Below are 27,899 nucleotides of genomic sequence, written 5' to 3'. Positions count from 1 at the left end.
GTTGCCATTAGGAAATGAACTTCTTGGGCAACATAACTAATCTATCAGTTGGGGTTTCTTTTACTAGATGGAGTGCATTCTTTTACATGGGGATTCATAACCTGGGGCCAGTAAATTTTATTAAAAAAATACTATTTATTCCCCAGTATCTCAGCCCCTCCCTTCCCTCTCTGCACAGAAGATATCATCTGACTAAAAGAAATGTATAAAATATGTCTTTCATATTTCTATTTATCTGTTCATTTTCTGGAGGTGGGCATTCACAAGTTATTCTTTAAATATTAATTCTGTAACTGTAATTAATGTTCTCTTCATTCTACTCGTTTCACTCTTCATAATTTCATATAGATCTTTCCAAGCTGTTGTTGCTGTTGTCATAGTTGTGAGATAATATCACAAAATTGTTTTGATTTGCATTTTTCTAATCAGTTGTGATTTAGAGCATTTTTTCATATACTTATATTTGGCTTGATTATTTCATCAAAACCTGTTTATATCTTTTGACCATTTATCAATTGGGAGATGGCTCTTATTCTTATAAATTTGACAAAGTTCTCTCTATATTTTAGGTATGAGACCTCTCTGAGAAAATGTTTAGAAAAAATTTTCCCCAATTTTCTGCTTTCCTTCTAATCTTTGTTAGTTTTATTTGTATAAAAGCCTTTGACTTTAATGTAATCAAAATTATCTATTTTACATCTCACACTGCTCGAGGCCTCTTAACTTTAAATTTTGTGATAACTTCCAATATACTTGGTTTCTTTTTTAAGCTCATGTATTTTATTTTATGAATATGAAAATGTTACTTTGAGAAGGGTTCCATAGGTTTTATCAGCCTGCTAAAGTGCTTTCAGATACTTAGAAAAAGGTTAAAATGCTGTTTTCATAAGATCGTGTTAATTATCCCTTCTTTTCCTAGTCTCCTTCCCATTCCCACTATATTCCTCTCTATACTCCATATCACTTTCTACTTTTCTGTTCATTTTCTTCTCTCACTGACACATTTCTTTTTTTATCAATTATCTTAGGTCTTGGCTTAGCCAGTAAGATATTGCCATGACCTTGGACAAGTCTGTTGCTCTTTCTGAACCTCCATTTCCAGGTTCTAAGATAAGAACATTGGAAAAGTGTCTTTTAGCTCTTTCAGTCAATGATCTAATGAACAAGGACAGCAGATTTAGAGTACTCTGTGTTTAATTTATACAGCAGGAAAGACATTTTACCTTTTTCAGTAGAAAGAGAAGAAGAGAAACTACCTAACAAAACATATTTCTTTTTTTTTTTAAACATTCTCTTATAAAACTGCTTCCTGCCTTAACACATTTTCCATGCTATGGAAAATGTTCTACCCTGATCTGAAGGCATTGATGAGGAGTAAGAAATCAAAAGAATCCTTCTTGACTGTATGCTAACTGCTGGCCTAATTTTTATTTTAAGTGAGAAGGGTGAAAGAGACCTTGAAAGGCCTCTGTCCTCAAACTGTGTTCCTAATTTAGGTCTGAAATTTCTCCCTGAATTTTGTTCCTTTGGGATAAAAGAACAACAAAGACCAAGATCTTCTGCCAATTAATTATCTAATTAATTAAACAGACTGATTTGAGTGCTATTGGGATTAGAGTAGAATTGTTGGGGGAGATAGACTCAACACTACTAACCATTCTTTTTTCCTAGATACTCTTTCCTTTCTGGGTTTCCTTGACACTGTTCTCCTGGTTCTCTTCCTGTTTGTTTGATCTTTCCTTGTCAGAGCTCCTTTGTTGGACCACTATCTTTATTGTATCCTCCACCTGTGAGTGTACTTCAAGTCTCTATAGAGCCTTTTTATTTCTTTGTACTCACATTCTTGGTGACCTTATCAGCTCACATCAATTTAATGATCAAATCTATTTAAATAAATATGCTATATATAAAATCTTAATCTCTTTAATGAGCTATAGATCCACATTGCTAATAGCCTATTGGTCATTTCAAACTGGATTTTCCATAATCATCCCAAACTCAATATGCCCCAAACAGAACTTGCTATTCCTCTTACCCCCATCTCCAAAACCATTCTTCTTCCAAACTTCCCTATTTTTGTTGAGGTTACCACCATCTTTTCAGTCCTCCAGGACTGTCACCTTGGAATCATCCTTGATTTCTCACCCTCTTTTATTTCACATATTCAATCAGTTGCCAAGACTTTTTGTTTGCACCACGACAATATGTCTCATATATGTTCTCTTCACTCACACAGATACCATCTTAGCCTTTTTCACTTCTTGCAGTAGGTTTCTAAGTGGCTTCTCCATTTCAAGTATCTCTCCTTTCAATCTATATTCCACACACCTGCCAAGGCAATTTTCCTAAAGTACAGATTTGATCACATCAATCCTCTGTTTAATATACTCTAGTATTTTCTTTTTACTTAAAGGATAAAACAAACAAAAACAAACTCCTTTGGCATTCAAGTCTTTAGAACTGGTTATGATATACCTTTTTGGCCTTTTTATACATTACACCCCTCCACAAACTCTTTGGTTCAGCCAAACTGGTCTTGCTGTTCCTCATATACAACATTCTAAAATCTGGTCTCTGGTTTTTTTCATTGGATATTCTCCATACCTTCTTCATCTCCCCTCCTAGAAGGTCCTTGTTTCCTCAAAATTTCTAAAAAAAAGTTCTAGTGCTCTCTAATACATGAAGTATTTCCAGATCCCCTAGCTGCTTATGCTTCCCCCATTCTCTCTCTGTCTCTCTCTGTCTGTTTGTTTCTCTCTGTCTCTCTCTCTCTCTCCCTCCCTCCCTCCCCCCCCGTCTCTCCATCTCTATATTTGTATATTTATGATATTTTGTACATACATATGTACATGAATTTTTCCTGATAGAATGTAATCCCCTGGAGGGCAAGACTGTTCCAATTTCATTTTCATGCTTAGCACAGTGCCCAGCAAATATGCCTGGTGCTTAATAAATTCTTATTGATTGATTGATACAAAGTGTATCAACCAGGACAAGTAGGTGACATAGAAGATAAAGTACCAGACTTGGATTTAAAGGGACCTGGGTTTAAATTTGGGCTCAGACATTTCCTAGCTGTGTGGTCCTGAACAACTTACCCCCATATGCCTAGCCCATTGCCCTTCTATTGTAGAGTTACTACTACAACAGAAAGTAAGATGCTTTTTTAAAAGTATATAAGCTGATACAAATTGAGCTCCATAAGGTCATGGATCTCACAGTCTAGGAAGATGCAAGATTCAAATTCAGACAATTATAATATGTAGTATTGTATGATAAAATTACTTTAGAAAGAGATAACTCCTGAAGCTAACAAGAGATTCTTAGAGAAGAGATAAGGACCAATTTAGAGCAAGATAGTCTAATGAAAACTTAAGAAATAGGATGCCACATTCTAAAGACAAATTTCACTGACTTCAAATTATCATTTCAGGCTTTGTTTTAAAACATAGTTTGGTAATAGAAAGAGAATTAGATTTAAAGGGAGAAAGACCTAGTTTCTGGCTCTGGTAATAATAGCTATGTGGCTATAGGTAAGTCATTTAACCACTTTGACTCCCTTTTTTCCTATCTGTAATATAGGCCTAATAAGATTTGTACTATCTATTTTAGTGTCTTTAATATTAGAAACAATTTGTTAAATTACAAAATGCTAGAGAAATACGAATTATTAGTGTAGGTTGCTGGGAAATATACAGTGTACCTTGCTAGGCATAGATAGAACATATATTTATGTGGATGATAGGAAGTTGGAACATATAGCTAATAGATCTCAAAAATGTCTCCACAAGCTAAAGCAATGAACTGAATATAAGATGGAATCCAATTGAGATAAATGTAAAATCTTAGCCTTAAGTTAAAAAATTAATTACAACAGTATTTGTTGTATTATTTTTTATTTATGTATTATTGATTACAAAAAGATCCAGGGGGTTAGTAGACTATAGTTCCATATGCATCAGTGGTGTGATGTGACATACCCCCCCCCCAAGCTAATGAGATCAAAGTCTGCAATTAATGGTGTTTGCTTAATGTTTAGAAAAAAAGATGGCAATGGTTGATCTGTACTCTGCCCTGATAAGACTGTACCTAGAATATTATATTTGGTTCTGTCACTGCCATTTCATGAAGTACACTGATTAACTAGAATAAGTCTAGAGGAAGACCATAGGACAATAGAGGAACTGGAGTACATGGCTTGTGAACCTTAATGAAAGAAAGTGGGGATGTTTAGGTTGCAGAATTGAAGTTTCTGGGAAAACATAACTGACATTAAAGACTAAGATCATAGTTCTGAACTGGAGGAGCCTCAGAGGTTATCTTATCCAGCTCCATCACTTTACAGATAAGAGAATTGAAACCCAGAGAAGTTAAATGACTTGCCCAAGTTTTTTGCAGGATTTGAATTCAAGTTGTCTGACTCCAGAACCAACGTCATACCACACAATTTTGAGAGCCATCCTATGGAGAACGAACTATGATTATTCTTCGTTGTAATGGGCAGAACTAGAAACAATGGTAGCAAGTACAAGGGAGCAGATTCTATTTGATGTAATGAAAAGTCTTCCCAACAATAATAGCTCTTCAGGAGATGACTGCACTGCTTTAGAAGGTAGAGCTTTCCCTATCACTAAATGTTTTCAAAGAGGAGATATTTTGGATGACCCTTTGTCTGGAAAATTATGGAGAGGATTTCTGCTTAGGTGTGGATTGGACCTTGTTTCTTCTGAGGTTCCTTCTAATTCTAAGATTATGGAATTTACTGAAGTTTTGGCAGAAACTTGCTAAATCCATGATTTTTAATTGATTTTTTACATGAAAATAAGAAAGGAATTATCAATTTTGTACTGAGATTATATAAAATTTTGTGTGCATTTACATAGACTTAGGTTTAGAGGGGGATGGAAATCAACACAATAAAACCCTACTGTGGTCTCTGTCCCCAAAAAGTATATTGTACAGGGCCAGATATGACATGTTCATAGTGCTAAGATTTCTGGGACCGATAATGATAACAACAGTAAACTTTAACAATTAGAACACATTATGATTTGCAAAGTATTTTGCTTGAACATTTTCAGAGAGAGGAAACTCACTCTATAATGAGGAAAGTTGTTCTATTGTTAAATAGTTCTTATGGAACTAATCCAAGGAAGGCAACCAGGATTGAGGAAACCATCAAGTTCAAGATAGGTGAGGATCATTTAAAGGAACATGGGAAAGAGATATTTCACTGAGGACCAGAGAATAATTTCAAATATTTAAAGGTCTGTTATGTAGAAGAGGGATTAGAGTTGTTTGGTTTGGCCCCAAAGGCTAGCAAGAAGCAGATTTATATATAAAGTCAGGAAAACAAAAACAAAGAGTAAGAACAAACTTCTTCACAATTAGTGTTGCTCCAGAATTAAATGGGCTGCCTGGACAGCCTTATAGCAGGTCTTCAAGCAAAAAGTTAGATGATTACCTGTCAGTTAGATGATTACATTGTAGAGAGAATTCTTTTTTTTTATGTATGAATTGGACTTTTAAGGTTCCTTCTTACTCAGAAATTGTAGGATCATAGGTCCATAGATTTGAGCTGAAAGGGACCTTAGGGGCTGTAATATTTAAAATCATGAGGCTATTTGTAGCTTAATAACTTTATTCAATCAAAAGTAGTAGTAGTAGTAAAGAGATGGAAAAGTAGGAGAGAGGTAGAGAGATACTTACCTTTCTAATCTATTGGCCACCATAATGGATCTGTAGCTACAACCCAGCAAATGTTCACTCTGTTCCTACACACACACATGCCAAAGACCTCAATTTTCTGCTGGTCTCAGCTTATAAGATCTTTTCTCTACCCACTAACTCTCACATATTACATATCAGGAACCAATCATAGTTTATTAATTTGCCTGGGCCACCCAGAGGGGCAGTGCCTGTGTAATTATTGTTTCCTGTCTTGTTAGTTCATTGATTCTTTAACTTCCTTTACCTGAGGCTCATCTATACCTGAATTTAGTGGTATTTGACCTCCAGGGCACTAGAAGATGATGTAAAAAAAAAAAGCAACACTGAAGAGAGAGATAGTCACTTCCAACAGGACCATCTGTTAATTTTATAGCTAGAGATGTAAGTGTTATGCTCGGGGTCTCAGATGATCAGTTCTTCCTCTTGGATGTGGATAGCATTCTTTCTCATAAGTCCCTCAGAATTGTCCTAGATCATTGCACTGTTGCTAGTAGAGAAATCCATTACATTCTATTGTGCCACAGTGTATCAGTCTCTGTGTATGATGTTCTCCTGGTTCTGTTCCTTTCACTCTGCATCACTTCCTGAAAGTCATTCCAGTTCACATGGAATTCCTCCAGTTCATTATTCATTTTAGCACAATAGTATTCCATCACCAATATATACCAGTTTGTTCAGCCATTCCCCAATTGGAGGACATCCCCTCAGCTATAAATATTTTTATGCAACTCTTTTTCCTTATGATCTCTTTGAGGTATAAACCCAGCAGTGGTTTAAACCAGCTGGATCAAAGGGCAGGCAGACTTTTAAAGCCCTTTGGGCATAGTTCCAAATTGCTTTTCAGAATGGTTGGATCAATTCACAACTCCATCAGCAATGCATTAATGTCCCAATTTTGCCATATCCCCTCCAACATTTATTACTTTCCTTTGCTGTCATATTAGCCAATCTACTAGGTGTGAGGTGGAACCTTGGGGTTGTTTTGATTTCCATTTCTCTAATTATAAGAGATTTAGAATACTTTTTCATGTGAAACATTTCTTTATTTCTTTTGGGGCTGGGTATCTTGAAAGATTTTAGGCTAAGAATTCTGAACATGTGAGTAAGGAGCTTTGATGAACATTATTAACTGGATAGATTGTGAGAATTTAGAAAGGAAAATGCTCATCACTAAAGCCAATATGAATTCATCAGGAATAGGTTGTATCAGACTTAATTTCCTTTTTGGGGTGATAGGTCATGAATTCAAAAAAATCAAGAGGCTTAAACAAAATATTTGGAATTTATGAAAAGATTTAAAAGTATCTCATGATATCCCTTCAGACAAGATTGAAATATTTGGGTTAGATGGCAATACAGATAAATGGACTTGGTGACTGAATAACCTGATGCAAAGAAGAATAACTTTTGTATTGATATTAGCCAGTGTTTAGTTAAAGGACTCTAGTAGAGTGACCCAGGGATTTGGTTTGAACTCATGTTGTTCACCATTTTAATTACAAATTTTACAAATCAACTATACAAGTATAGGACATGGAAAAATGTTACTAGAAATAGCAATTTCTATTAAAAAAATTTCTGGGGGCTTTGGTGAACTAAAACTGCAGTGTGAGCCAACAATGTAATATGGTAAACAAAAGAAAAAAATGTGTTGACATTGGCAAATTAGAAAAAGCTTATGGAAAGGTGTTCAAGATGGTAATAAGACTAGAAACTATACCATACAAAGATTGTTTGAAAAAATGGGATTTTTTTTAGCCTTGAGGAGAGAAAATTTAGGATAGAAGGCATGAAAGGAAAGGTGTCTTCAAGCATTTGAATTAATGCCATTAGGAAGAAATAGTCATTTGGCTTGCCTGTAGTTCAGTGTGCATAAAAAAATACAAATAGGTGGAAATTATAGAGGCAGGTTTGGGATATTGCAGAATATATATAATTTAACTACAGTTTGGACCAGATGACACATGAGGTCCTTTCAGACTCAGGGCTTCTGTGATTTTTTGATAGATGTAGACACAGGAGATTGGAATGAATGTACGGTGACCTCAAGATGCTCTGTAAAACAAACTCCTGATATGAACATTGAATAAATCCTAGAAAATTGACGGCTTTGCTTAATTGAAATTTGCTGTAACTCATAGTGAATCTCACCCCTGTACCCTAAATGACCTCCCTCTCTTGCTGAAGAATCCAGGATTCTTAAGCCTATGGTTTGGAATGCAAGGCATGGTAGTGCAGAGAAAAGAGAATGAAGTCAGTGAGCTTCCATCCTGGATCTGATGTTTATTTACATTTGCTTGCTATGTGACCTTGGAAAAGCCATTTAAGGGTCTATAAACCTCACTTTCCTTGTCTATATAATGGGGATAGTAAAATTGCTATAGAAATATGAATTTTAGTTAATATTACTTATCACCTATCAGGAGCTGCTGGCATTGTTGGTGGCTATAATTGCAAATTAGAGGTGACTAAACTTCAGAGTTCATGGGAAAGGTTGCCTAATGAGGACACACATTTCTGTTTTGGTTCATGTACACTTAAAACCCAGTTCTTTTATTTACTCTCAGTTCATCATAATTAGATCTGGATATGCTCAGGAACAACTATGAGGGTTGGCTCCAATACAATGAATTCAATGTTGCATAATTATGACTGTCATTTATATAACACTTTTTATATGAGTTATTGTTTTGTTTGATCTTCAAAACAAACACAAAGGAGGAAACTGATGCATGGACAAGAGAAATCACTTGCTCACCATCATGCAACAAGTAAGTTGCAGACCCAGAATTTGATCCCAGATCCTCTGATTTCAAATGATCTTTCTAAATGAAGCCACAAAAGACTTCAATGAATTTAAGGAAAACCTAACCATAGAGGTTAGGACTGATCGATGACTTCCAAAGGAGACATGAACTTTCCCTTAGAATGGAAAGAAAATTGGCAGGGAATTAACTTGACCTTAGATCTGAGGTCAAATAGAAGATTCTGACATCTCTTGTGTTTTTTGTTCCCTCCATCAAAATTTTAAGACAAAGGAAACAAAGCTTCCCATTAAAAAATCTTAGAATTCTTGCCAGCACCAGGCAACAGAATTCTTTTATATTGTTACATCCTGCCGTGTGAATGGCTCAGTTGAAGAAGCACGCAGATTTAACATGAGAGTTCAGCTCTCTAGCTCATATATGATTAATTGACTTAATTTAATTCAAATGAGGGAACTACATTAATTATATGCCAATGTTTTTCTTTTCCTTCTTTCTTCTTTTCCCCTTCCTTTTCCCTAAAGAGTTCTTTATGAAAGTCAGAGTACAAGAGCTAAAAAAGCCCTTAAAATCATCTCACCCAACCCACTCATTCTGCAGAAAAGTGAGGCTTAAAGAGGGGAATTTGTCCAACATTTAACAGTGAGTGGTAGAATGTAGATCAGAACCTCAAATTGCTAGCTTCTATTCCTCACTCACATTTGTTCTTCTTTTCTTTTCTCCCCATCTCATTTGTAGTTCTTAGAAGGGCTGTAAAACTAAGAAGCAAAAATCTTCCTAAGCTAAGGCAAAGGAAGAACCTGCTCTTTGAATGATGGTGAATGTGATTCAATGGAAATGAAGTCTGATTCTAGGATCAGAAGATCTAGGTTTGAATTTAATGTTTGGAACCTATGAGTTATGTGGTTTTGGGGAAATTACTTAGCTTCATTGGGTCATATGTGGCTTCCTTATGTATGGAATGAAAAAGTTGGTCTAGGTAATCTCTGTGCGCTCTTCCAACTCCCAAATCTTCTAATCCTTCTTGTCTACTGCAGTTCTAATCTAGTTTAAGTGAATTATGAGCAACTTCATGACTTAAAAAGGTTAGAAATCAAGGCTAGTCTTCTATTCCTTGATGTAGTAGGGGTAAAACACTCAATCAATAATAACTCTGGAAGAAGGGTTAAAGAGAACACAAAGCTATCATTGACGATTTGTGTATTGGGGAAAGTACCACAAAACCATGCTGGAAGCCTAAAACATATTCTCATTTGGGGAGAAAGATAGGATACCCCACAGTGGCAGGGGATCTAAAGGTTCTGGGAAATTATAGGGTTCAAGAAATCGAACTCTAGTTTGTAATCTTGTAGCTTTCTATTTGAACTATTTTTTCACCCTAACTAAATGTTCAGCTCTATTGTTTCTACACTGCTGAAGTACCAAAAGTACTGTGGATGCCCCCTAAATTTTGTATCTTGGGACAATGCCTCATCACCCCACCATAGCTCCAGTTCTGCCAGATCTGATGTGTTACTTTTCCAAGCAGTAATCAACCAATGGACAAGCTAACAGTCTTTGTATTAAGTGCTATAGATACAAAGACAAAAATGAAACAATTCTTGCCCTGGAGAAATTACATGTTATTAGAAAGATATCTTTCATTGTGAAAAAACTAACAGAGTAAGGAGTCATATTTGTTACATTCTTTTTTCATCCTTTAATTCATTTTACAAAGGCAGGACTCTGAGTATGGTTGTTCTCCCTTTGTGAGGGAGTAAATTCTGAAGCACCTCCTTCAACATAACCCCAGTTGCCACTACCATTTTCCCAAAATTATCTCGTACCCATTTTTTGTGTATGTATATATACATGTTGCTAGATTATCAGCTCCTTGAGGGTAGGGACTTTTAAATTTTGTATTCAGTTCCAAATATAGTGTCCAGCACAGAGTGGTATGTTGATTGATAGATTAGAATGCCAAAAATAGATGACAAAAAGACAAGAACTTTATAGAATGTTAGAGTTAGAAGAGTTTTTTTTTTAAAAATATCATTTAGTCCAATCTCTTCATTGGACAAATGAAGAAACTGTACCTCAAAGAGGTCAAGTGTCTATAAGATGCCCATGGTCACTCAATGAGTGTGATTTGAACCAGGATTTGAACCTAGATCTTTTGACTTTTAGTCCAGTGTTCTTCTCACCACATTATTTTCACACTAAAACACAATCCCAAAATTTGGAATATGTTTATCTTAAGAGAGAGATAAAATAATAGGATTCTTTGCCCCTATTTGGTCTTTACTTTCCATTACAATGATTCTTAAAAAGAAATAGATTCCTCAACTAACATTTTAAAAAGAGCTCTTCTCTTTTGCAGGATCTTAAAAGTGTGGCAGTATGGTGGTACATATGTATCCCATAGAATAAAGCACATATGGTTTCATACTCATTCTCTAAAGAAATACCTGATCCCCATTTTATTCTTTGTTTCCATTGCTGGGAACTATTTTCAGCTGCATCTGTCTGCAGCTTTGCATAAAGTTATAATGAGGCCATACCAGATAGGAATGAATGTACGTGCTTATGTTCGACCTGGAATTCTTAAGGGTCACTGGGGGTTGGGTAGAGAAACTTTAGCCTACCTCACTGGACTGCATTTATGTTCTAGCAGATGTAAGGAAAAAGCCAATTAATCTGTAGAATTCAGTTGGAGGGCAATTTTAGAACTCTTTCCCTCATAGCCATAACTCCGTATGTCTGCGTGTGTGTTTGTGTTTTAGACTTTCCTTTTTATGCTCTAAACTCTCAAATAATTTCATACAATAGGATGAAATAGAAGCATTTTAATATTGTTTGTGTCTTTCATGAATTATATCTGATGTCCCTCTCAGTTGTCCTTATGTGGATGCCATGTTTGTATTTCTGGACACCAGGGAGTTGATAGAATATTAAATTCTGTGGCTTTGGGCTATTTTCAAATTCGCCCACAGAGGTCTTTGGTAATATGACAGTGTAAACAATATAAGTTCAATTTTCCAAATATAGGATTGAAGTTTCTGTGGTGTCTATCTCTGGGAATAGGTTGGAAAAATAGCATATGCTCAGTCTTAGCCTTTGGTGCCAGAGAGGTTTGGGGAGCAGTCTCTTCAGTAAAGGCTCTACCAGTGGAAGGTTCTGGAATGTCTTTCTCAGAGAACTTAGCCTATGACAGTTTTTCTGTACCTACAATTTATCAGTCTGGGAAAGTTGCTACTTTTGTGATTAATCAATTAAGCAGACATATTTCTTCCATTCAAAGCCATATTGAAACAAAATTTGTTTCAGGTAGACTCCTGAAAAGCAGGTTAATGTTAAGAAATCAGTTACTCTTTCAGCTATTTTCAGAGCTTAGACATTTGGACAATTTAATATGAGCTTGGAAAAAAGTAACTCTTTCCAGTGATTCCCCTCCCTACCTAAATCCCCCAACTCCTCATTGATGCAATACTCTAGCAATTTCTTTTGGGGCTAATCCCAGGGAGAGAGTAGACAAGAGCAAAAATATGAGGGCATTTTCCAGATTTATATGAGACCCAGATAATAAGTGGTGCCAACAATAATGCTTTCTCTGCTCTATAGAGAAGGCAATTTCTGATTCATATACCTTGTTAAGAAAAAAAAATCTTGTGTTTTCTCCATTCTTCAACTCAATCTTACTTATTTTTTTCCAAACTAACAGTGATAGACACAGGCAAACTTTGTTAGAAGGCCATTTAAAAAGGTACTGATTTTGTATAAAGAGTAAAATAGTAAATGGCTTTAATTTTGTAATAGAGTGGCTGGACTTGTTTGAATTTGATTTATGGGACGAGGGAAATGAAAATGTGTTTTTTGAGGATGTGACTAGGGCACAGTATCTTGAGGATTTGAGGGAAAGCTCCTCTCTTCGGTTTTCTAGCATCTTCTGGTTTAACTGAGTTTCTTTTCAGCCCAGGTTAATGGTGGGAAAGGAGAAGACTGTACATTGCTTGCTCAATTTCTCAAAAATTAGCTTGGGGCATCCTAGAAAGTTTTCTGTAGTGGAGCACTAAACTGTTTTGGGCATCCACTAACTCATTTATAAAATGGGGAGTTTGGATGACATGCCTCCTGTGGTCCTCTCTAGCTATAGATCTATGTTCTATGAACATTATGGGAGGGAACTCAGCTGGGTCTGGCACTGGGAGAACTTCGATGGGACTACACAGATAGCAGCTAGGTGGTGCAGTGGAGAGACTACTTGACCTGGAGTCAGAAAGATCTGAATTCAAGTCCTGTCTCGGATGCTAACTAGTTTGTGTGACCATGGACAAATCACTTAACCTCTGTGTGCCTTATTACTTATCTGTAAAATGGGGATAATAATAGCATCTACCTCCCAAGGTTTTTGTGCAGGAAAAAGGAGATGATATTTTAAAGTACTTTGTAAACCAAGGTGCTATATAAGCCTAGTTGTTACTGTTTCTTGAAGGAGATGGTTCAGAAGCTTCTGTTGATTTCAAGAGCAATTGAAAAAAGCAGCTGGGGTTTATGGGTGGGAGGATGCTGGCTGATAGTTTGGATACTTGCATACCAGGCTGCAGTCAACAAGTATTTAAGGAAAGAAAGCAGAAAGAAGGGGGCTGGTGTCTCTGGAGAAAGCTGGCTGATATAATACTGCTGTTTGCAAAGAGATAGAGTTTTATTATAGAGCCAGGGCAGGAGTTGGGTGAGGCTTGTGGGTGTGCCTTAGTACCTTGCTGTCTTTGGTTTAGATCTTTGGGCATTTGACTCTCCTGTGCATTTTGGGGCTCTGTTGATCACTCTCCCTGGGGAAATTACAATCAGGGGAATTGCTGTATGTGTCTCAGGGCATTTTTATCCCCATGTTGTTCACTGGCTGCACTGGCTTCTGTAAACATTTTCTCTTTGAGGTTAGGTTGTGATAAAAGATATTAACAAGTCCCTAAGGACATTATCTGAACCACTCCCCTTCCCTAAGGACTCACCTGTGCCAGAGGTCACTGGGCCCTGGCAGTCAGAGGCTGAGGTACCCTTGCAGGGGATGAGAAAATAAATATTTGCCCTGTTCTATTCTCCCAACCCCCATGATTACAAGCTTCTTTGTAGAAAGAAATAAAAGGATCCCAATATTAGTCTATAGTGTAGAGAGAAGAATACTAGATTCAGTATCCAAAGACCTGGGATCAAATCCTGATTCCATCACTTTCAAGCTGTGTGTTCAAAGATAAGTCATTTCACCTTTAAGAGTTTCTGTTTTCTCATCTATAAAATGGGGATAATAATACTCTATATTTCACAAAATTGTTGTTAACCAAGTACTTCGTAAATGATAAAGCAGTGTGTAAATGTGAACTATTTTAAAAATTACACTTCTAAGAAGAACTTACAGAACCTTAAAATTGGAAGGGATTTTAGAGGCTTAATTTAACTAGGGCCTGGAAATGAATTCACCTCTATAACACATACCTGAGAAATGATTATCTAATTTTTGCTTCAAGATTTGAATGAGGGGGCAGCTGGGTAGCTCAGTGGATTGAGAGCCAGGCCTAGAGATGGGAGGTCCTAGGTTCAAATCTGGTCTCAGCCACTTCCCAGCTGTGTGACCCTGGGCAAGTCACTTGACCCTCATTGCCTAGCCCTTACCATTCTTCTGCCTTGGAGCCAATACACAGTATTGACTCCAAGATGGAAGGTAAGGGTTAAAAAAAAAAGATTTGAATGAGTGGCAGCTGGGTGGCACACTAGATAGAGACTCAGGTTTAGACACAGGAGATCCTGGGTTCAAATCTAGCCTTGGACATTTCCTAGCTGTGTGACCTCGGGCAAGTCACTTAACCACAGTTATCTAGCCTTTACCAGTCTTCTGCCATGGAACTGATATTTAGTATTGATTCTAAGACTGAAGGTAAGGGTTTTTTTTTTTTAAAGGCTCAAATGAGAAGGAATCCTTTGTCTCCTGAGGCAACTTAGTCTAGTCTAGATAGTTATAACTATTAGGAAGTTTTCCTTACCTAAAGTCTAAATCTACCTCTTTTCAACATATAACTATTACTATATCGGTTTATACCTCTGGGGCCAAGTTGAACAAGCCTAGATCTCTCTTCCACATGATAATTCTTCAAATACTAGCTAGCATGGCCCCTCTTAAGCCTTCTTTTTTATAGTCCACTTTTTTTCAATCATTCTCATATGGCATTTTCTCAAGGTCCTTTACTATCCCAGTTGTTCTCTACAGACTCTTCTCTAGTTTATCAATATTCTTCCCAAAATGTGGCCCCCAGACCTGAAAATAATGCTTCAGATGTGGCCTGACCAAAGCAGAGTTTAGTGGGACTATCATTTCTCTTGTCTTTTGGCACCATGTCTTTCTTATGCTTAAGATTCCATTAGCTGTCTTGGCCACCATATCATGCTATTGACTCATGCTGAACTTGAAGCCTACTAAAACCTCCAGATCTTTTCTCAGATAAACTATTGACTATTCATGCCTCCCTTAGCTTAGGGGAAAATAAACTTGGGTGATTTGTCCATGGAAACTTACCATGCATCTTTAATAATGTCTTTATTTGATTGGGTTGCCAATTTTAGGAAAGTACAATAAAAATGTCTTCACCATCTTCATCAAACAACATGTATGAAATCAAAGATAGAATGATATAGTGAGGAAAACACTGGATTTGAATCCAGAAGATCTTTTGTATGACTTTTATATGACTTGGACTAGTGACTTAATTTCTCTGGGTTTCAGTTCCTGTTTCTTTAAAGTGGAAGGATTGGACTAGATTATCTTGAAGGTCTTTTCCAACTCAAAATTTATGATCTGCTATGTCAAATGAAGGCATAAAATTGTCCATCTAGGTAACCCTTTCATAATCCCTTTACCAGTGCTTTACCAGACACTTTGATGATTTTGGTGAGTTATTAGTCTACCCTCTGATGATGAACTCTATTGACCAAAGTGAGGCTGGTCTTCAGATGACAGAAACATATTTAGTTATTAAGTCTAGAAACATTTGAAGTGTTTGAATCTGGCAGAGCTGGTGTTTTGCTGGTATGACACCATGAGGAGGCACTAGGACAAGATATTAGTGAAGGCAAAAGTTGTTTAATAATTGACAAGAAAAGCTATCTATAATTTTTATATATATCAGATCTATGTATATATGTTATATATCTATATTTCTCTGTTGTTTCTCATTTCTATCTGCCTCTATATTATCTCTATCTCTGTCTATATCTATATCTCCCTCCTCTCTTCATCTATCAATATCTCTATATACTGTAGAGATTTATTTTACCTAAAGATCTTTAGTTCAAATTTTTTGCTCATTTCTCCTTTTTGTGCTGTTCTTTAAAGGTTATGCTCCAGATATAAGTGATCCCAAGAACAGATACAGGTGATTCAAGATTTTATAATCTGTATACACTCCTAGTAGTGATATGAGGGCATATATTATAGTAAGATATTTTAGTAAGCAGGGTTGGAGGTAAAAAGGAGGAGTTCACATTCTGACCCTGCCATTTGCTAACTGTGTGACTTGGGTTAATTTTAGATTTTTTAAAACTAGATTTATCTTTCACTGTCAATTGTTAGACATCTTTCATCTTCCCTAATATCTTGCCCTGATGCTTCCTCATGGTGTCCAGGGGACCTTGGATTTTCAAAGGTTATTCCAGGAGAACATCAGCTCTTCTAGATCCAAATCATTTACATGTTTCCAGACCTAATAATTGAACATGTTTCTGTCATCCAAAGATCAGTTTCACTATGTCAGAAGTGTTCATCATTGGATGATTGACCAATAACTCACAAAAACCATCAGATTATCTAGTAAATCTCTGAATCTGTTTTCTATTGTGTAAAACTCAACAGTTGGTTCAGATGTCTTCTAAAATGTCTTACTACTTTTATTTAATCCTGTGTTCTAAAAGTGGGCATGCCCAACTATTTCCATGGCTGGTATATGCTTGTACTTACTTGTTTAACCACTAGATGGTGCTTGGACCCTAGTGTGGACACTGGTGTTTGTTGCTGATCAATTAGTAAAGAAAAGGTGATCATGTATAGTTTTAGGGATGAAGAAAATGCAAAGTGGTAGACAGCAGAGACATCTGTATGCCATGCCATGTGTCTGATGTTCTGTTTTCTCAATCTTTCTTTTTTTTTTAAATTATTCAATCACTGAAAGGATAGAATACTTGGAGTTAGGAAGAGCAGAGTTCAGATTCTACCTCAGATACTTCCTGTCTATGTGGCGGGATCTCCCTCAACTTCCTTTTCCCTGACGGTAAAGTAGGGATAATAATAGCACCTACCTCACGGGCTTGTGAAGAGGATCAAATGGGATATCATTTGTAAAGTACTTTGCATATCTTAAAGTCTATTAATATAACAAGAATAATAGTATACACAATTGGTACAATTCTCACACTTTCAGAGTGGCAACTATTTTCCAAAGACTTTGCAATGGACTAAGAATAAGAAATGTGGAATTTTCAGGAATAGTCTCCCTTTGGTCTTGTTTCTATATTGTATTATTCTAGCTGAATCTGAAGAGGCTCATGCAAACCCAAGATGAATTTGAATCCACAGGAAACTATTTATTGGCTTAAATATCCTGAGTTGGCAGACAGCCAACAAGTATTTATTGACCCCCTATACTTTGCTCAGTTATGTGGCAAGTGCAATGAAAGCTACAGAAGGAATTGAAGACATGGTGGTACCTTTTCCTTTAGAAATTTGTAATCCTGACTACCTCTTTAGGCCAAAGATTTTTCTTCTCTTTCCTCAATAGTTCCGATTTGGACCTAAAATAGTGCTATGTATCTAACAGGTTGATGTACGTCAAATGAGTAAATGAAAAAGATCAGAGGAATAATTTCTACTTCATTTCTTGAAGCTATTAAGAAAAAAAGGGAATGTAGAAATAGGCTTCAGAGCTAAAAGGGATGTTAGGGATTATCTAATTTAATCCCGTTCTTATGCAGATGAAAAAAATTGAGGCCAAGAAAGAAGTGACTTTTCCAAGGCAATACAGAAGCCATACTGAGATCCAAATATATGTCTTCTGATTTTAAATCTATTGCTCTTTCTTTCCATCACATTATGTTTTTTCTAGTATGATTTATATTTTTCCTACTCATTTAAATATAGTTTATTTGTATGAATGGGAAAATGCTAAAAATGTCTATAGTAATTAATAGCACATTTCTTGTTTCTTTGCAACATATGAAAGGGTTTTGTTCAAGTTGAATAGCTCTAGACTAGTGTTTTCAAAATTGTAGGCTTCTCTGCTGATTGAAAAATGGGTGCCTTGTTATTCCCTTTGTGAGATTTTCACATGGAAATGGGGGGACTAGGTTTAATGTCAACACTTAGAGATTTAATATGACCCTATTACTGGAAAAATATACTTTTAGCCAAACTCTGGCTTACCACAATGTCTTCATTGTTCCACCCTTCTCTACCCAGCTTAACTTTTTCATAGGGAAAAGTTGAATTTCTTAGAAAAGGCCCAGGACTGAACAGAACTCATGTTCTGCTTTCAGGATCCATTTTATGATCCCAAGATGCTAAACATCTGGAGACTGCCTGGGTCAGAAGTTCATCCACTGCAGCCCTAGATCTGAATGAAAAGAAAGGAAAAAGAAGAGTACAAAGTTGCCTCAATTCTGTGACTTGAACCCAGATCTTTATGGCACTAAAGATGACCTTCTAGCTTTTGAACTGTGTGCACGCACACATACACACACACACACACATGCACACATAATGCACTCATGCATTTATGCATGCACACATGCACACACACTCTGTATACACACCAGTATAGCAGAATAGAAAGAGTTACTCAAATTAGACTTGGAACATTTGGGTTGGAAGTCTATTTCAATCACTAACTGCATGGCTTCCTTATCTAAAGCTTTGTCTGGGGTTTTTACCTCATCTTCTTGGGAAATAACTCAGTTTCTCATCTGAAAACCAGGAATATTAAAAGTTGGGCAGCCTATCTCACAGAGCTATGAGAAAAAATACTTTATAAACTTTGATCTATAGTATAAAGTAAGCTATTTTTATAAAAAGAAACTCTGAGGTCCTTCCCAACTCTGAGTTTCTATAAATTCAGTTTAATCTTTCCTTAAAAAATCCATTTCTTCCATCTTAAAATCAATACTGTATGTTGGTTCTAAGACAGAAGAATTATAAGGGTGAGACAATGGAAGTTAAATGAGTTGCTCAAGATCACACAGCTTGGAAGTAAGTATCTGAGGTCAGATGTAAACCCAGGACCTCCCATCTCTAGGCTTGGTTCTCAATGCACTAAGTCACTTAGTTGCCACCCAACCCTTTCCTTTCTTTTTTGACCCTAGGTTTTTTTTGTCTTGCCCAGTCTGAAAGTTTGGTAGCTACCCATTGACTGAGTCTTATATTGATTAACATGGAGCTTTAACCTGCTCTGTTTTTCTAACTTGGGAGGGTTATTCTCTCCTCAGCCAGTCTGGTAGACTTCTGTTCCCTTTGAAGGCTCACCATATGGGTTCTGGGTCTAGAGTGGATATCAGCTTTAGCTCTACTTTAGTTCAGAAGTCTGGAACTCAAGCCATCCACAAGCCTCAGTCTCCTCTAGTAGTAGGTATTACAGGTGTGTGCCTCACCACATCTGACTTGATTTTATTTTGAGAGGTAGTTCCTTGTATGGAATATAGGTATTGAACCAATATAAATGCCTCTAACACATATTGGTTGTGTGATTCTGAGCAAGACACAATGTCTCAGTGCCCTAAGCAAGGTTAGACTATGTAAGTTGTAGAGAAGGTGCCAACCTGCTTAGGTAAAGGGAGTTTTCTCACCAGAGAGCTCTTACACCAATGAAATCATAGGTCCTGTCCCTGTTCCCTGTTTCTTATCATCTTGAGAACATTTGGAGAATTTCATGAAAACTCGAGGTAATCTGAGATACTCTGGAGTATCAGGAATGGGAATCCCTGGTAAAGAAATGTCAAAATAGTTTTTGAAAGAGTCATTTCTGACTGTACATCCTTCCAAATTATTAGCAATTTGTCACAAAATTAAGTCACATTCTTCCAAAGTTAACTTTAATTAAGAAGCACATGAGTTAAACATTTCTGCACTGCACAAATGTGGCAGCCTTTTCTCCTGTGGATCTCTTGTGGCTTGAGTATAGATTATAATAGCTAGCAAGCTTTAATTGTCTTATTGCCTCTCATAATACCAGAATCTTTGCACTCAAACAGTCATGAGCTGGCTCCATAAGAAGATCAGGGATTTGGGTGACAAACTTTTTCTTGAGATCATCCCTTCCTTCTCTGAGCAATGTACCATCACCCACCAGTCAATAACTGCCAAAGTAAAGGTAAAGTAGGATCTGATCAGTAATTCTAGCATGAGACAGGTTGACCTGGAGGGCAAATTCTTTTTTTTTTTCAATGACTATAATTGGGCTTGTTTGATCTTTCTTAGCTTGAGTGGTAACCCACAAAGGGCAAACCCCTTAAAGGGGAAAAAAGTCCCCCATATGGCAAATACCACAGATGTCCGCCAGTTTCTGGAATTTGTAAGGAATTTTACCTGTATAACATGACCCATTACACAGGTGTCCACAGGACATAGAATCATTCTGGGATTAGCAGGCCTGTCAATTGAAATGTCCTTGTGACACATTTTGGGTTGCCCTTTCCTTTCTCAGAACTAACCCAGGAATATTAACTTCTAGACAGCCAGCTCCAGTTACCAATAATTACTCCTCCTGTTTCCAGGGGGAAAGGAGGTAAAAGCCCTACAACCCCCCGCCCCCCAAATTTACAGAGGGAAGTAAAAGAAGTCTGCAGAGAAAATTGACTCCAAGATGTTGGGGGAATGAAGGAAGACTTAGGGGAATCACATCTAGGTTTTATCACAATTGTCTTAACTCTGGCTTGAAATAATTAGAAATGTAAACCAAAAAGGTTCCTGGTGCAGATGGTGTGAGAATGTTGGGACCTTTTGCATGCTGAAGCACTTAGCTCCTTCCTAATCCCAGGAACAGGAAACCAGGCCATTAGGCAAAGATTATAGAAGCTGAGCAGTATGAGTGCCCAAGTCCACAACAGGTAGTGTTTAGTCAGAATTGCAGAGTAGAGATTATCCTAGTTCTGGGGTTTTGGGAGAAGTGTTGCAAAAGGGGGGCCTCTTCCATTCTTTCATAACACCTTCTAAGCAGGGAGTCTAAGGAGAAATGCTTCCTCTTTTTTTTGTGGGGAATTTGGGAAATATCACTATATGTGTGCTTCCTAGATAAATGGCTCTTCATTCCGTTTAATTTCACAAATGTTTATTAGGCAATTGTTGTGTGCATAGCACTTAATGCTAGGGTTATAAGGACAAAAATGATAGACACTGCCCACAAGAAGTTTATATTTTTCTAATAGTGTGGGAAAGAGGCGATACAATATAGACTCATAGACGGCCCAAACTAGATTAGTTGACTTTTAAGCCCTCTCATTTTCTTTGTTTTTACTCAGTCATGCCTGACTCTTCATGACCCCATTTGGGATTTTCTTGGCAAAGATACTGGAGTGGTTTGGCATTTCCTTCTCCAGCTCATTTAACAGATGAAGAAACTGGGACTAACAGAGTTAAGTGATTTGCCCAGAATCACAGAGCTAGTAAATGTTTGAGGCCAGATTTGAATTCAGGAAAATAGTCTTCTGGATTCCAGGCCAACTGTTCTATCCAGTAGACCCTCTTTTCAGAAGTAGAAACTGAAGCTCAGAGGGAGGAAGTAGCCTTGCTCTAGGTCACATGGTTTTTTAGGCACAGAGGTGAGACTCAAGACTAGATCTCTTGTTTCTTCAATGTACTGCTTTGTAAAGAGGGTTGGACTTGGAGGCAGGAGATATAGGTTCAGGGCCCTATCCAATAGCTGTTTGACCTCAAATATGCCACTTTACCTTTTTTGAACCAGTTTCCTCATCTATAAAAAAAATAAAACCCTAAGAATTGGGAGGAATAATTTTTATTCCACATTCCTCATAAGGCTCAAATGAGGCAATGAATGTAGAGCTCTTTGTTATCAGAAAGGACTGTCATGTGATAGGAGTTTTCCTGGTGGAGATGAATAAGCTCATCCCTGGCATTTGTTTATGTCACTGGGTAGATTCTGGCAGCAGTTCTCTTGTGGTAGTTGTTACTCCCCACTTAAATATACACCAGGCAATATCTCTTTTCTTTATGTTTTTCCTTGGGATAGTACTCATGAATGTTGAGACATTAATACACACAGTGATATGATACATGCTCTATTTGTCTCCAAATCCATTATAGGCGGACTGTACCATATGGGCTCTCCAATTACAGAGGCAGTTTCCGAGGCAAGAGATCTGCAGACCCTATAAGCAGGAGCTTACCACCATTTAAAGGGCCACTGAATAGATGTTCTTGCACAGAGAAAGATGATGATGCCTGCCTTCATTTTTGCACCAGAACTGAGGACAACAGAAGGTAAATGACCCTCTAGGAAATTTTTATCATTCAAAGAAAAGTGGTCATTTAGTAGCTACATACTTTAGTAAGACATTAAATGACACTTTAATAATAATAGCTAACATTTATATAGTGCAGGCTGTGTGGCACACCATATGCTAACCACTTCATACTTATCTCATTTGATTGTCACAACCCTGGGGTGGATGTTATTATTATTATCTCCCTTTTAGAGATGGAGAAACTAAGGCAATCATCGTTTAAGTGACTTTCCCAGAGTCAGGCAACTAGTATATGTCCTAAGACTGGATCTGGATTTAGATCTTTCTGACTCCAGGCCTAGTTTTCAATTCACCATACCACCTAGCTGCTTGTTACAAAATATAAACAAAAAGCAATTAATATAGTCCTCTGATGGATTTGTGATTTCTTCAATATGGATACTTTTTCCACCAGTTCAGATGGTAACCCCCTGGGCCTTCTGGATTGATTTTGTGTGTGTTTTCCCATAAATTCACAAACAATCCAATATCGGAAAGAGATAGGATTTTTATCAGTAGAAAGGATATTAAAGAAGATACATTGCTATCTGCTTTTCTGTTACATCTTAGGCCTTTCCATTTGACTCACAGTTGAAACCATCTATCTTTGTTGTCTTCATCTATTAGAATGTTAGTGCCTTGAGAATAGGCATCATCTTCCTTTTCTATTTACTATTTCTTGTACTTAGCCAGTGCATTGCCCAAAGTAATTGCTTAATTAAATCCTTTTTCATTCATTTATTCATTCATTCACCCAGCATAGAGTATCAACCCATTTTGCTCATGGCTTTCCTCCAGTTCTTTTGGTATCTCAGGTTTGGGCTATTTATTGTGCATTGATTATCTGCCATTCTATTCCATGACTGCTCCACCTCTTTTTCCACTGACATGTCTTCAAGAATGCCTTTGGTATGTCCTGTACTTTTTCATCCTTAGAGTTGTTAACATAGAAATTTAGTGGCTGTAGGTTGGGAAGACTTCCAGGAACTGCCCATATTTCATTGACCTTATTCTTATTTTGGGGACTTCTGGTGAAAAAAAAAAAAGCTCTTGAGAGAGCTGGTATTTGTTGTGGTCCAACAAAAAGTCTGCTTTGAAAGCAATTATAAGAACTTCCTCAATACCTAAAAAATAAATAAAACTTGAATTGTCAACTGAGCAAAGTAGTTACTTAGAATAGTTGCTGTAAGTAAATCTGAAGATGGGAACATAGAGTATCAGAGCTGGAATGTCTAATCTAGTCTAAGCTTTTTATTTTATTGAGAGTAAAAGCTAATGGTTATAAAGAGTTTTAAGGTTTATCATGAGATCCAGAGAGGTTGATTCTTACTTAAGATCACACAACTAGTTAGTAGTAGAGCAGAGAGTAGTCAGTAAACTACAAGCACGTACTATATACCAGGTACTGTGTGAAGCTCTGGATTAGAGTCCAGGGCCTCTGACATCAAAAAAAGGTTATTTTTTAAAACTATTGAATATTACTGAAAGGACACTACTTGTGGAAAGCAGCTTCAAATTTTGTAAATCTACAGAAATTCAACTTTTACTGTATATCTTCCTCTCTTCTCCCAGACAGGCTTATGGTCAGCATGATAAAATAGAGTAGGGCAATATTGAAATTCTCTTTGGCTAAGTGTTCAAATTATAGAAAGAGATATGAATATGTTTGCATTCTGGAATACATCAATATGGACTACATTCATGAGGGTAAAGATAAATCAGTCTTTATTGCATACCTAAACATCTTAAGCATGTCCCAGAAGACAAATCTAGAATGCTATAATTTCAGGTAATTATTTAAAACAACTTTCTCTTCACAGTAATTCAAGGACAGTAGAAAAACATCAAGACAAAGAGATGGAACAGCCTCCTGAAAAGTGGCCTTGATAGCACAAAAGCTGTATCAATAGAGGTGAGTTGAATTACTAGGCATAACCTTTATTACGTAGCAACTAGGGACATTTGAATGGGATTATTGAGCATTTCTCAAATCAGTGAGTAGAGCCTGATCCCAAACAGAATTACAAGTCTTAAAAACATTAGAGGTGAATTATTTTTGCCATTTGGATTCTTGAAATCAAGGGAAATCACTTTTATTTTCCTTGTCATAAGATCATAGATTTAGAGGTAAAAGTTCCCTTAGAGATTGTGTCCTCTTTTGACAGTGGGAGATACTAAGACCCGAGGAAATAAAGTGACTTAGATAATAAGCAACAGAGACTGAATTTGAATCTCAACCCTTTACCTCTCAATCTAACTTTCTCTTTATACCTCGTTGCTTCACAGACAAGATAGGATGTCAGAAGGCTAGCCCATTTGGGAATCAGTTGATTTGAAGTTCATTCTTTGTAGTCTTCCATAGTTTTGATCACCATATGTTCATTCCTTTCATGCTCATTCCTTCATTATATTAAACTTTTGATTAGTCAAATTAATTATTGAAATAAAGATATTAATCAAATAGCTAAAGATAAAAAATGGAAGCTGAGAAAAATGGGACTAACTTGATAGGGAAAGTTAGAATACCAAATATACATTTGCTCCGAGGTATTTATTTCCCTTCTCTCTGCCCAGCTTTGAAAATTGTATCTCTGTGTTATTGTCTACTGGAGACTGAGCCTTTGCTAGAATTTGAGACTTGCCTTATCACAAAATAAATACCTACATATCATAGAAAGTAGAATTTCTTGGCACTAAGATATGTGAATTTATAAAAAAAGTAATGTAAGTAAATCTCTTTGTCTTCTCCTTGATGTTGTGTCCTTGACAGGTCTCTGCACTGTCTAACTTGGCTCCCAGGGCTACCTGAATGTGTTACCAGTCAATCAATCCATAGACACTTACTAAGCATGTACTATGTGCTAGGTCCTGGGATAAGCTGGAAATACCAGGATAAAATTAAAATAGTTCCTGTTTTCAAGGACATTACATTCTAATGGAAGAGGCAACATTTATGTACATATTATAAGAATGCATGCAAAATGGATACAAGAGTAGTTTTGGGATGAAGGATGTTAGTTGGGAGGAAGACCAAAAGACTTCATGCAGGAAGTGGTGCTTCAGCCAAGTTTTGAAGAAAATTAGCAGTTCCACAAGGTGGAAGTAAGGAGAGAGTACATTCCAGGAATAGGGGAATGTAGGCATGAAGCCTGTGCCAAGGCATGACGATAGGAGATGCATCCTGCTTTTCCATATATCTCCCTTCATTCTAGCCAAATCAGGCTTCCCACTGTTTCCCCATCTTATCCTGTCCTGTCTCAACCCCTTCCTTTTGTACCAATGATCCCCTATAACTGGAAAGGTATCTCCCCACACTTCTACTTGTTGAAATCCTTCTCTTTCCTCAAGACATTACTTGTGTGCTACATCATCCATGAAGTCTTCCTTGATTTTCTAAACTATGTAATCCCCACCTCAAAATTTTATAAATTGTATCCTCAAATTTGTTAAGTCTTTGATTATACTGTAAGTTCCTTGAAGGCAGGTACCATGTCCTGTTTTGTCTATGTATCTAGCTCTATACGACAACTGTACTAAGCACTGAGGTTTTGAAGGGAGGTAAAATATAGTCCTACTCTCAAAGAGCCCAGAGTCTAATGAGGGAGATAGCATGCAAACAACTACATACAAATAAGATATATACAGGATAAATAGGAGATAATTAACAGAGGGAAGGCAGAGTTATTAAGATCAAGAAAGGTTTTCTGTAACATGACATGTATCATAAACACTAAAGCATTGGTTGTTAAATTGAGTCATTTGATATTGTTTTTTAAAATGCTATTCTTTCTCTTCTTGTGTCTCCAAGATTAGTTGAAGGTAAGAAAAGAAGAAACAAGAAGACCCTTTATCTCCAATAAGAGAAACAAATGAATGCTTCAGGCAACCATCAGATTTCACCGTGTGGTGTCCCTGCATTCATAATATTCTAAAGAGAAGGGAAAACTGCTGAAGAATTTTGCATTCTGTGACACCCTGTTCTCCAACTGCTCCTACTACTGGGACACATAGGATTCAAATTTCCATTCTTCTCAGTCGAAGGAATGAATTTCACTCAGAAAATTAGCCAGTTTTTTCATCAAAATGGCATGTCCCAGTCCAAAGAGTAGCAAAATAAAACTAGACAAGTTTCTCTAATGGATAAAATACTCCCAGATGTGCTCTGGAGGGCAAGCCATCCAACAACTCTGGTTTCAGGCGGAAAGTTGCATTTGGAGAAGTGTGGCAAGTTAGAAAGACACTCACTTGCATCTATACATAAATCACATCCTAAATAAGTAGATAGAAAACTATTTACAAATGTAAACAAATGTCCTTACTATAATAAATGCCAAATATCTATGCAGATAATACAGAAAAATCACAGCTGATAACTTGTATCTGAAAATATAGCAGGCTAGCATTCTATGAAATTAGCCACTTAGTAAGTTTTCCACATAAGACAGGAATCAAATCTACCCTGGTGGTTATGATTCCGAAACTTGCAGTACTTAATGTAATGAAATCTGACAATAGCATTACTCTTCAAAAGAATATATCTCAAGGATGAAATTGCATCTGGGGGGACATTAAAACAAGCAAATTAATATATACAATCTTAGAACTGTGCTAAGTTCCACATGTAGCTCATTTGTGTTTTTAACTGGCCTTTCTGTTTTCATCTTTCCCAGTACAAAGGTGGCTCATTGGAGAATTGATTTAAGTTCCCAGCATGAGTTGTTCCTGGAAAACTGACTATGGTGGGGGAGGGGTTGCTGGCCCAAGATGTTAAAGTTCAACATTTTGTTTTATTCTGTTGTTGTTGTTTTTTTTAACATTCTCTTGAGGATGACTTCAAAATGAACCTCCCCACTTTACTCAACCCCCTTTTTTTTGTAAATTATGTAAATTCATATTTAACTATATGATTGAAAAAAAAAGTAACTTGGAATCATAACTTGTGGCTTTGTCTGTTCTGTTTCCTCTGGATCTCACTATAAGCTTCTTTCACTCCAAACATCTTAAAATGTAATTTGTAGTCCATGAGAAGATGTTTGGTGGAGGAGCTCAAAACCTGCTACACAGCACAGATTTTGGAGTAGGTGCTGAAGTAGAGTGGAGATAGTTAATGTGTTGAGCAAAGGAGGGTTCGTCTTGGCTAAAATGTTATATTCTATATGAATATTATGTAAGTTATTATAGTTGTAGAAGTAAATATCTATCACAAGTAAATGGTAAGTTTCTGATTTCATAGGAGACTTTGTACATTTTAGAGAAGCAGATTATTTATTGTGAAAACTATTTACTGCAACTATTTCTTTGGTTGAATTTTTTAAAAAGTAAAGTCTCTGTATATATTTTAAGAACATGTTTTGGATTTTCCCCAAACTTAGTAAAATACAAATTATTTTTAAAATGCATATGTGCCTTTTGGCTATATGCTCTCTTTGGAAGAAATTCTTAGTACTATCAACACGTTATACATGGGAACAGTCAAATGCCTAATAAACTTTCCAAATATTATCCTGTTATTTTGATTACTATACTTTAATTTGTAACTATTCATATATTTCACTCCAGAGAGGAAATGGCAAAGCAATATTTCTGATTAAGATTCAACTGCAGACTACGATAAGAAGTTGTTTAGGTTGTAGAGAAGAAGTCAGGGGTTGTGACCACCAGAGGAAAGGGGTTAAAACAACTAAGGCATTTATGAAACAAGTTTGAAAAGTTGCTCTGCAGGGGTTACCTCTTTCTTGTGACGCCATATACTTTTCTTCCCAACTAGACAAGCATCTTCCTCTAGAATCATAGTCAAATAGATTTTAGGATTTAGAGCTAAAAGAGGCCTTAGAGATCAACATGTCCAGTACCCTGTATGTCCTATTGATCTCAGTA

At 36.7% G+C, this 27,899-nt stretch overlaps 1 protein-coding gene across 2 annotated transcripts in view; it reads left to right on the top strand.

The window, feature by feature from the left end:
• Positions 1-27,524, top strand: part of EDN3 (endothelin 3) — a 36,831-nt gene extending 9,307 nt beyond the window's left edge. Inside the window, exons 4-6 of one of the 2 annotated variants that reach the window (XM_007475653.3) lie at positions 21,823-21,999; positions 23,843-23,934; positions 25,831-27,524. In XM_007475653.3, the coding sequence (XP_007475715.1) occupies positions 21,823-21,999; positions 23,843-23,909 (244 nt within the window). In that variant the 3' untranslated portion in view covers positions 23,910-23,934; positions 25,831-27,524. The remainder of the gene's footprint in view (positions 1-21,822; positions 22,000-23,842; positions 23,935-25,830) is intronic. The other variant, XM_007475654.3, reaches the window with a different exon arrangement.
• The last annotated feature ends 375 nt before the right edge of the window (positions 27,525-27,899 follow it).

This window comes from Monodelphis domestica, chromosome 1, assembly GCF_027887165.1.
Source record: "Monodelphis domestica isolate mMonDom1 chromosome 1, mMonDom1.pri, whole genome shotgun sequence".
Lineage (NCBI taxonomy): Eukaryota > Metazoa > Chordata > Mammalia > Didelphimorphia > Didelphidae > Monodelphis > Monodelphis domestica.
The sequence above is the reverse complement of the archived record's forward strand: the minus strand, read 5'-3'. Positions and strand labels throughout refer to the sequence as shown.